The following is an 11,251-nucleotide window of genomic DNA, read 5'->3' as shown; positions in this document are numbered from 1 at the left end:
TTGTTTCATTTTGCAATTGACCGGGTGGAATCAGGAATCCTATCATTTAATTGTTCGAACAATTACACATGCATTGGTACCAAATATGTTTTGTTTTTGTTTTTTGCATTTTTTTGCATTTTTTTTTATTTGGAAAAGAGGAGGGGATGACTTCAATTTTTTTTATAGAAGGAGAATTTAAAAAAAATTTAACTTTTTTTCCCCTTTTTTTTTACATTATCTTAGGGGATATTCATTTGATTGCTCATATAAATCCATGCAATGTATGCAATGTATACGCACTGATTAGATTGCTGCTCTAAATGTATAGTCTGCCTGTGAAAGACTGTATCAGTAGAGAAGTCATAGCAGGAACCAAACTATAGCAGAGGCCTCAAGCTGCTGTGACAACCAGTTGAAACCCTGCAGTGATATCGCAGGGGTGCCAACTAGCCCACTAGACCACCAGGAATGCAGCACAGAACAGTTTAAAGGGGACAGTAATGGACATGCTTAGGAAGGATCTTGTCTTTGGGTTAAATAGCTGTGTTGTGAGATTTCCATAAAACTGTGGCTTTCTTTTTGTGAACTGGGTATTTCCTGTTGAAGTTTTCTCTTACACTACAAATTCCATAATTCCACTTTTCTCCCTCCCACACACATCAGACACACATCAGCCGCCCCACCCATTGAACCACAAACAAGCTGAATCCCATGCAAAAGACCAATGCTTTCTAATCAGGGTTACTCCAGCTGTTGCAAACTCCATTGAAGCAGAACAGGCTCCCTGTCATCACCTGACTAGTGAGGCAGTGTCTCAGCCACACTGCATCATGGGAATACCTGAGACAGAAGTCATTTCGTATGCTGGTAAAAATGAACATCCAGAGCAAAGATCACAAAAGAATGCGAGACCAGCCATCAGAGACCGGTACAGACACTATATTACAAGCTACTTTAACTTTACAGCCCCTGTAGCATAGTTAAATTAAAAAAAAAAATGTAATGGAGACATTTGTACAGTGAAATGAACGGAATCACAATCACAGTAATGTCTGGTGTCAGTAATTGCTGGCAGGTGCCAGATGCAAGCTAAGCAAATAGCCTGCTCCATACTCAACTGATGCCCAATCTTCGGCTGGGTTCACACGAATAATGTGCTGCAGGGGCCATATTCGAATTTACGATATTTTGCGAATATATTGATGATTATTTGTCCTATGTTCAAGAAATTCCCATATTCGCTATGATTGTAATTTTTTTTCCTTTTCAATTTGCATGTGAAAAAAATGCATATTCATCACTACAAATATATAGCACTATATTCTAAATATTAGCAAGTGCCGATATTTGCGATAAAAATTTGCATTACGAATATTCGTGCTCAACACTAGTTCACACCACGTTTTTGCAATACAGTTCCCGTATCAGGTTTTTGATAAAAATTTTTAATCCGTATACGGTTGAAAACCATATATAGTTTGAAAAATTATGTCCAGTTGCATCCGTTTTTTAAGAAAAAAAAGTATACGTTTTTAACTTACTTGTTTGATTGACATTCAAAGCAAAAACGGTGCAAAGTCAAAAACTGTATGGTAAAAACCTGATGGAACCATACGCACGTACGGTTCTGTACGGTTCCCATTGACTCCCATGTTAATAAAAAAAAAAGTATATGGTTCAATACTGTTTTTCACCAGGACCAAAAGCTGTGGTAAGCTATGGTTTTTGGTACGGGAAAAAAACTGACAAAACTGTAAAGGCTGATAAAAGGACACAACCGGAAACATCTTTTGGCATACAGTTTTCAATGGAGAGTCAATGCATACGGTTTTCAATACGGTTCCGTACAGTTTTCACACTGAAAATGTATACGGGAACTGTATTGCAAAAACGTGGTGTGAACCCAGCCTTACACATATGGCAGTTGGGAATTAAAGGGGTACTCCGGTGAAAACCTTTTTTCTTTTAAATCAACTGGTGGCAGAAAGATAAACATATTTGTAAATTACTTCTATTAAAAAATCTTAATCCTTCCAGTACTTATTAGCTGCTGAATGCTACAGAGGAAATTCCTTTCTTTTTGGAACACTGATGACATCACGAGCACAGTGCTCTCTGCTGACATCTCTGTCCATTTTAGCAACCATGCATAGCAGACATAAGCTAAGGGCAGCATTGTGGCTCAGTGGTTAGCACTGCTGCCTTGCAGTGCTGGGGACTTGGGTTCAAATCCCACTAAGGACAACAATAAATAAAGTGTTAATATTATTATTATAACATCAGCAGAGAGAACTGTGCTCGTGATGTCATCAGAGAGCATTCCAAAAAGAAAAGAATTTCCTCTGTAGTATTCAGCTGCTAATAAGTACAGGAAGGATTAAGATTTTTTAATAGAAGTAATTTACAAATATGTTTAACTTTCTGCCACCAGTTGATTTAAAAGAAAAAAGGTTTTCACTGGAGTACCCCTTTAACAGGTTAAACTGATATAGACAAAAACAACTGATCACTCTATTAGAGAGGCTCTGCTTCATTCAAGAAGCTTGCTGACTTTATTCAAAAGCATTTTATGTTAACATAATCCTTTTTAAAAGTGGTGCTTATATGTGAACATACAATGAAAAGAAATATACACTGTAGAAAATAGCATTAACAAATGAACCCTAGTTTTGTAACTGGAGACCCCTGTCACATAGAGTCATCTCCTGAATACTCATTTAACAAGCTTAGCAAATGCTGCTTGGATGTCTTTGTTTCTTAAGCTGTATATGATAGGGTTTAGGAGAGGTGTAATACAGGTATAGAACAATGACAGAAGCCATTCCTTATCAGCCAGTAGATTAGATTTTGGCCGCATATACATGAAGCTTCCACTGCCATAAAATAGCAGGACAACAATAAGGTGAGATATACAGGTAGAAAAAGGTTTGCTTCGGCCGCGTCCTTTAGGAATGTTAAAGACTGAAAAAAGGATGTGTACATAAGAGCCACATATTAACAAGAAGCAGCCAAGCATTAGAAAACCACCCACAATGATAACAGTAACTTCATTAGGGAACGTGTCAATGCAGGAAATCTTCAGCAAAGGAGGAATATCACAAAAGTAATGGTTAAGGACCCTGGGGCCACAAAACGGTAACCTAAAAGTGTTGGCAGTATGAATTGCCCCATAAATGCCTCCAATTACCCAGGTCCCAGAAACCATATGGAGGCAAACATCTTTATTCATAATTACTGAATATCTCAATGGATTGCATATGGCAACATACCGGTCATAAGCCATTGTGGCCAGTAAAGCAGACTCAGAAGCCGCCAATGAGAGGAAGACATATAACTGGATAATACATGCTGGTAAGGAAATAGCTGAATTATCTATCAACACATTGACAAGCATTTGTGGTAGTGTTGTAGAGGTATAACAGATGTCCAGAAATGAAAGATTTCGAAGAAGAAAATACATTGGTGTGTGAAGACGATGATCCATTTTTGTGAGAATAATAATAGCCACGTTCCCTTGTAGAGTTAAAAGGTATATAGCCAGGAAGAGAACAAAGACCAAGCCTTTAAATCTCATACTGTCAGCAAAGGCCCGTAGATAGAAGACATTAAGTGTTGTGGAGTTGGCCATCTCACGTAAACATCAAAAAGAGCCTTTTATGTAAGAAAAAATCCAATAAGTTGCACAGTTAATTGGTAAATCCCTTAAAAAATTGGCATAGTATGTTAATACTTTAACTTTTCCTATATCATTTAAAAAATGCACTCTCCTTTAAGATACAAAGTTGAATCCCTGGAAGATGTAAAAAAAAACAATTGTGTTGTAACAATAAATATTTCTCTTTTGATACTTCAATAGAATTATTAATATTTTAGTGATTATTAAAATGATTGGCAAGTATTGTTTTTTGGCATATAGTGTGACTGATGTACATTGCTATTGAAAATCACTTAAGCAGTGAGGAGTTGTTACTGTGTATGTATTATATGTCAGTTATATGAATTGCATTAAATGAGTCAGTAGCATGATTGCAAATGACTGCTTAAATACTGTTTATATAAGCTATGTTCACATACGTTGTATTACGGTATATCTGGGATACAAAATAATTGCATTCCCCCGATTCTCCCTGGCTTCATCTCAAGGGATTTCCTCACAGATGTGTAGCGAATCCCTCATTGCATGAAAGGATTGTAGAATAACAATAGTGTATGTTTGTCCATAATCTCCATAAACTGCTTTGTGCTTTATGAAAAATAACATAAAGCAATTACTATCATTGTAAAATCATCATTCTAGTAATATATACATATAACTGACTGATTTGTGATTAGAAATCACCTTCCACATTGAAGTCTTTTGTATCAGAATTTGTAAACTAAAAATACAGGAAGAATGGATCTAAAACTATAAAAGAGGTGCAAATGTTTTTTTTTTACAGTTTTTATGGTTGTTCCAACTTCTGATTTTGGCTTAAAAATTATGATGTAATATACTGACAAAAATACAGTCATCTAAAAGTGTCTCAAAGAGATAACGCCAGTGTGTCCTGGGATTCACCAACACCAAGCCACATTCTCTGCTCTATGTCTCCACTGTTAGCCCCAGGCTTCCTTCTTTGGACTCACTCCTGCTGCTTTTACCACTTCTGCAGTTCTTGCTCTGCCCTCTAGGGGCTGTGCGCACGCACTGGCTGTAACTTGCAGTGCACACTTTTCTAAAGTTTCTCTCACCAATCCATGTCAGGCACCACATACATAAGGTTTCTTTTCCTGTATCCTGAGCAATTGTGTAGTTTACTCCTAACAAAGGTGTCTAAATTATGTCCTGCTGATCCATGTTCCTGACAGGTGCCTGTTTTCCTGATGTTGCCTCTCTCTTATACTCCCCAATACCTTGCAGATTCTATAGTGTTTTACCCAGACAGTCAACTCAGACAGTCTTATCAAGCCAGCACCACCTGGCTGCATCTGAGCTTCACAGCTCTGCTATAGACTCAGTGTTGCTATAATACCTTTGTAGCTCTGCTACTCTGTACTCTTCCATGCTGTGCTTCTACTGACTATAGCATCAGCTTGCCTCTATCCCCCTTCCTGCCTGTATTGCCGGTGGTTTCCACTGTGGTTTTCTGGCCTGCCTAGCCAGATGATACCTAATCTAGACCACTCTTGTGGTAGTGACCTGATATCTCCCCGGCAGCAGATATCCAGATTACTCATCCTGGACAGGGATAAAGGGTGAAAACCTGGGGAATACCTAGATTCTGCTCCCAAGTTTTGCCGAAATTCAAAGCGGTAGGTGGCACAACAGGTCCCCACCCATTGGGTCACTACAGTTTTCTCAGGCCATGGATCCTGCTGGCAATGCAAGATCAATCGCCAGAGTGATAACCAAAATGTCCTGATGCAGTGTTGTAACAAGATTTCTGCTTATCTAGATGCTTTTACTTTCAGTTGCACCAGCCACGGATTTCAGCAACTCCTGAAATTCCTGTTGCTTTGCATTCACACCATGGCAACTCCTGTGTTCAGCTGCCTTTGTCTCCATGCAATAGTGGCAACGCAAAGTCCTCCAGAGGATTCTTGAATCAGTGCATGATCCATTTTTAGCTTCATGGGGACAAGTTCCTGTCTGAATATGTGAAAGTACCCATGATCATTTCCCTGCTCTATAAAGAAGCTCTTTCCTGGGCTAACCCTGTATGCAAGCTAAGCACTCCTTTGACTGCTAACCTATAGACTTTCTTGGCTGTCTTTTTTTCGCACTGTGAGAACCAAATCATGCCTCAACTGTGGCATCCACCCTCCTTTGGCTGCGTCAAGCTGGCACCAAATCGGAACTACTTTTGTGGTAGTAACCAGATATCTACACTTCAGCAGAAGTCCAGATTTCATATCCTGGAGAGGGATAAAGGGTGAAAAACCAGGGCATATCTTATTAAAGCCATAGCTAGCAGTACTCATAAGGATCATGTTCTCACATAACCAGCACTTTTACTTATATCAATCTACCAAATATGACAACATAATTGGACGGAAAATATGGATTTTATTAAAGACATGAGACGAACATTATTGCATTGCACTCTTTCTTTTTACTGAATAGAAGCAAACAAATAGTTAACAGATATATCAGATAAATAACAGAGAAAAAACTTGTATGGCACAGCCAAACATGCTATATCATTACAACTGCCAATCGGAATAGGCCATAGATAATATAAGGTGATGTGACCATTGGTTATCCCTCTTTCTTTGATGATTAAAGTTTGTATACTATCATATGGCAAAGTACTTTCTTAAACAGTCTATAAATCCGAATATCTGGACCAAGAACAATAACTGGAATAAATGAAGAGCGGAAGAATAATCCATGGAATATCTTGCATATGTAGATATCAAAATTCGATCAACGAGGAGATGAATAGTGTTGAGCGGCATAGGCCATATTCGAATTCGCAAATATTCGCGAATATATGGACGAATATTCGTCATATTCGCGAATATTCGCATATTCGTAATATTCTCGTTTTATTTTCGCATATGCGAATATTCGCGTGTGCGAAAATTAACATATGCGAAAATTCAAATTGCGAATATTCGCGAGCAACACTAGAGATGAATACGGGAACAGCCAAACACATCAGGAAGATATTAGTATGCTGAAATAAAATTTAAACAAAAGAATATCAGTGAAAAGACAAAAGGGATGGGATATATGGGAGGGATAATGTTCGTCTCCTGTCTTTAATAAAATCCATATTTTCCATCATTAGGACTTGGAAAATCTCCAATTTTATTGAAAGACGGAAACTCACACTCACTTCAAAGCTTGTAGTTAGAGATGAGCGAATCAATATCATAAATCATAATCAATATAATAAATATCACAAATCCGAATATCACTGCGATTCGATAAAACAATGGCTTCATTAAACTCCATTTAGTGCACGTGTGAGGACATGGGACAAGGAATTCTGGGAAGGTGGGCAGAAGGGATAACCCTGAATCACAAAGTGGCATGCAGCCTATCAGCAACCAGCCAGCCGTGTGATGATGTCACAGCCCTATATATACGGCAGCCATTGCTGCAGACAGGCACTTCTGGGATTTTTTCCTGAGAGAGAAGACAGTGTCTGTGTGGTAATGAGAAAAAATATCTTTACAGCGGCAAATCAATTCACCTGAAGCCCACATCACTGTAGGCTAGCATATAGACAGGAACAGTAGAGAGAGAGTACACTTTATGTTGCAACTGTTCTGGGGTTTATTACGCTAAAGCTAATAGGGGCCAGTTAGTGTGAGCATTTGCTTTTAACGCCTAATTCAGGTGCAAACGTACTGGGCCGTATTTTCATACAATAAGTGTAATATGTACGCACTCAGCTGTTGTACGTTTTTTACTGTTAAGTTCATAGGGGCCAGTAAGTGTTAAAGGCCAGAAATACCTACACACCTGTTTTTAATGCCTAATTCAGGTGTAACCGAACTGGGGCGTATTTTCCTACAATAGCTCCCGGTATCAGCTAGCGGTCGTTTCTTGACCAGTAACCCATCTGACCTCATTGATTGGTTAACTCAGTCATCCACTTCATTCCAAGTGACTTCTGACACCTCAGTCAACAGTCGGTTGGTTCCTCAGACTCCACCCTCAGTTGGCATGGCCCGGGAGCAGTCCCTGTCCTCAAACTGCCTCTGTCCTATGCTGTTTCCTGCTCCAGAGATGTAGTGTATGCTATGGAATTAGCTCCACTATACAGGCAAGGGCGATCAACTAGCTAATGCCCAGCCAACTCAGCAGCTAATGCCCAGCCAAGAATTGAAGGAGACATTTGCCGCTTCCTCCGCTAGGCTGGCAAGTAGTGATGAGAAGAGTGGCGTTGGAGGTGGTGTTGCGAGCGTTCAGGCTCCTGAAACAGACACCGTTGAGGAAGACATCAGTGACGTGCAGACACAACTCAATGATGATGAAGCCGATCGCAATTGGGAGCCGGGTGCAGAAGGGGCTTCATCATCAGAGGAGGAGAAGAGGGTGGCAGGACCAGTGAGTCTGCAGCTGAGCCAGTAAGGTAATAGCATGGTTGGGAGTCAGCATGGTGGCAGCAGTGGGAAGTCTGGAGCCAAACGTGCCCGGGGTAGACCACCTGCTTTGCGACAGCCTACCTGCCTGGGAGGTAGTGGAGCAGGGGTTCCTGGAGTCGGTGGCAGTATCAGTCAGTCAGTGTGGACTGTTGGGGGTAAAATAAGCTACTCGGCGGTGTGGCAGTTTTCTATCAAGCATCTGGAGGATATTAACATGGTCACATGAAAGATCTGTCGGCAGAAGGTGATGTGTGGCCAGGGTCCCAATGTTGGCACCATGGCCCTGCGTCAAGATATGTAGTGTCACCATCAAGCGGCCTGGGAGAACTGTGGCTCCGATGCAGTGGTCCTGCCTGCTGCAGTAACCGCTGCATCACCATTGGCACGCCGCTCCCTGTTTCAGCCAGCCAAGGCTCCACCACCTCAGCCAAAGGGAACTGTCAGTCATTCTGCTAGCAATCCATTACCGAAGCAATGTCCAAGAGACAGCAGTATGTGCCCACTCATCCAACGCTGCAGAAGCTGAATGTGCTCCTGTCCAAGTTGCTGGTGCTGCAGTCCCTCCCTTTTCAAGAGGTGGATTCTGCTGCTTTCAGAGAACTGATGGCTTGTGCCGAGCAAAGGTAGAGAGTCCCAAGTCGTAATTTCTTTGCGAAAAAAGGCAGTACCAGCCCGTGTGGAGCTGTAACTACGGTCAGGGTCAATACATGTCCTTTACTGCCCACTGGCTGAATGTGGTTCCTGCACAGCCACAACAGCAACTCTGCCAGGTCACGCCGCTTCCGCCTCCATGCTCTCACGTCGTTGGTCCTGCAACAATGTCTGACTCCTCATCCTCCACCGTGCGGACAAGTCACAGTGCCACTCCAGCATACCATGTGTGCAGAGCATAGCGGTGGAGTCTACAGTTGCTGATGACAAGCTTTCTTCTCCCACATAGTGAAGCAACTAATCAGCAGCAGGAAGACCTTCAGCAGGACCTGAACCAGCAGGTGGTGGCATACTTCAATATGCCCCTGTGGTGTGCCACTGTGGTGAGTGGCAGGGCCATGGGTGTTGCGGTGATGAGTGTTGGGATCAGATGTTATCAACCCTGGGGGTCGGATGTTATTAACCCCTATGTGTTCGTGATGCCAGTGTTGTTTTCGGGTCCGGAACACCACACGCCCGGATTCTCTGCTATCCCACGGGCTAGTAGTGAATAAAGAGTCCACATCCAGTTTAGGGTAAACTGAGGCTTTACTGAGTAGAAGACAGGTGTAATTATCTTTACAGCATAGCCAGAATTTCCAGAGATGTGACCAGTAACCAGAGTGCTGGACCAATACTTGTAATAAACTTGACTTGGACTTGTAATTTAGACTTGACTGTTATTAGACTGGACTTGACTATGTGCAGGACTTGACTAACTTCAGTGACAGCAGAAATAGACTTGTAGACTTACTAGAGAGTTGCAGCTTTGTGGTACTCCAGATGCTGAACACTTGTCTCTAAGGCCTCTGGTAGCTGCTTCAGCAAAGACTTGTTCTCAGCAGCAGGTGGTAAAGCTAAGAGAGCTGGTAGCTAAGAGACTGAATTAAGACTGCCCCTTTATATAGTGAGGGGGCTGGACTAAAGCCCATTGGTCAAGTTGTGGGTCATAGGTTAAAGCTGGTGCTCTCTGGGAGTACATGTTGCAACAAATCATATAACTGCATAACATAACATGTAACAGGATTACTCACACAGTACCTCCACAGGTCCTGTATACTATCTAGACATAAGGATCCTGTCTATGCTCTTAAAGCTACACATACCATATTTAATAAATTAACAAGAGAACAAGGGGAGTCCCTGCAGGGGAGCCCCCAGGTCACTGAAGGACTCAACCTGACAGGGCCTACAGGTAGTACAGGAACGTGTACCTGTACTGGGACATCACACCCCCGCCAACCCGCATTAAAGATCCACTGACCTTCTGGGCAGCCAAACTGGATTTGTGGCTGCAACTAGCAGAGTTTGCCCTGTAAAAGACATACTGCTGAGCCAGTAGTGTGCCATCAGAGTGGGTGTTTAGTGTTTAGACTGTGTAAGGCCCTACTCTCGCCCTATTAAATCCCTTCTTGTCAAGTGTTACTCGCCCTAAAAAGGGCGGCCCCCACAGGAACCTCTCCTTATTTCCCAGGGTTTTTAGGTGGAAATAGAGAGAGGTTCCTGTGTGGGGCCACTCTTTTTAGAGTGAGTAACACTTGCCAAGAAGGGAATTCATAGGGTGAGAGTAGGGTCTTACAAGGTTAGTTTTTACCCCCTCATTTTACTATGAACTATACGTTGTTCCATTCCACCTTTTGGAGACAAGTGTTACTGTTACGCCTAGCGCTCCGGGTCCCCGCTCCTCCCCGGAGCGCTTACGGCGTCTCTCTCTCCGCAGCGCCCCGGTCGGTCCCGCTGACCGGGAGCGCTGCACTGTCTTGGCCGTCGGGGATGCGATTCGCACAGCGGGACGCGCCCGCTCGCGAATCGCATCCCAGGTCACTTACCCGTCCCGGTCCCCCGCTGTCATGTGCTGGCGCGCGCGGCTCCACTCTCTAGGGCGCGCGCGCGCCAGCTCCCTGACACTTAAAGGGCCAGTGCACCAATGATTGGTGCCTGGCCCAATTAGCTTAATTGGCTTCCACCTGCTCCCAGACTATATCTGATCTCTGCCCCTGCACTCCCCTGCCGGATCTTGTTGCTTTAGAGCCTAGTGAAAGCGTTACTGTGTTTGTCCATACTGTGTACTTGACCTCCTGCTATTGCCTTATTGACTACGATTCTTGCTGCCTGCCCCGACCTTCTGCTACGTCCGACCTTGCTTCTGTCTACTCCCTTGTACCGCGCCTATCTTCAGCAGTCAGAGAGGTTGAGCCGTTGCTAGTGGATACGACTTGGTCACTACCGCCGCAGCAAGACCATCCCGCTTTGCGGCGGGCTCTGGTGAACACCAGTAGTGACTTAGAACCGGTCCACTAGCACGGTCCACGCCAATCCCTCTCTGGCACAGAGGATCCACCTCCTGCCAGCCGGCATCGTGACAGTTACTCACCCTAAAAAGGGCAGCCCCACACAGGAACCTCTCCCTATTTCCACCTAAAAACCCTGCTATCTCCCAGGGTTTTCAGATGGAAATAGGTAGAGGTTCCTGTGTGGGGCTGCCCTTTTTAGGGGAAAA

The 11,251-nt window shown here is 43.0% G+C and overlaps 1 protein-coding gene across 1 annotated transcript; it reads right to left on the bottom strand.

The window, feature by feature from the left end:
• Positions 1–2,695: 2,695 nt before the first annotated feature.
• LOC130369174 (olfactory receptor 2D3-like) lies at positions 2,696–3,610 on the bottom strand. The gene has a single exon (XM_056574077.1). It carries the CDS (start codon positions 3,608–3,610, stop codon positions 2,696–2,698), a length of 915 nt encoding a protein of 304 aa, XP_056430052.1.
• Between the last annotated feature and the right edge of the window lie 7,641 nt (positions 3,611–11,251).

This window comes from Hyla sarda, chromosome 1, assembly GCF_029499605.1.
Source record: "Hyla sarda isolate aHylSar1 chromosome 1, aHylSar1.hap1, whole genome shotgun sequence".
NCBI lineage: Eukaryota > Metazoa > Chordata > Amphibia > Anura > Hylidae > Hyla > Hyla sarda.
Note: the sequence above shows the minus strand (reverse complement) of the source record. Positions and strands in the feature narration are given on the sequence as shown.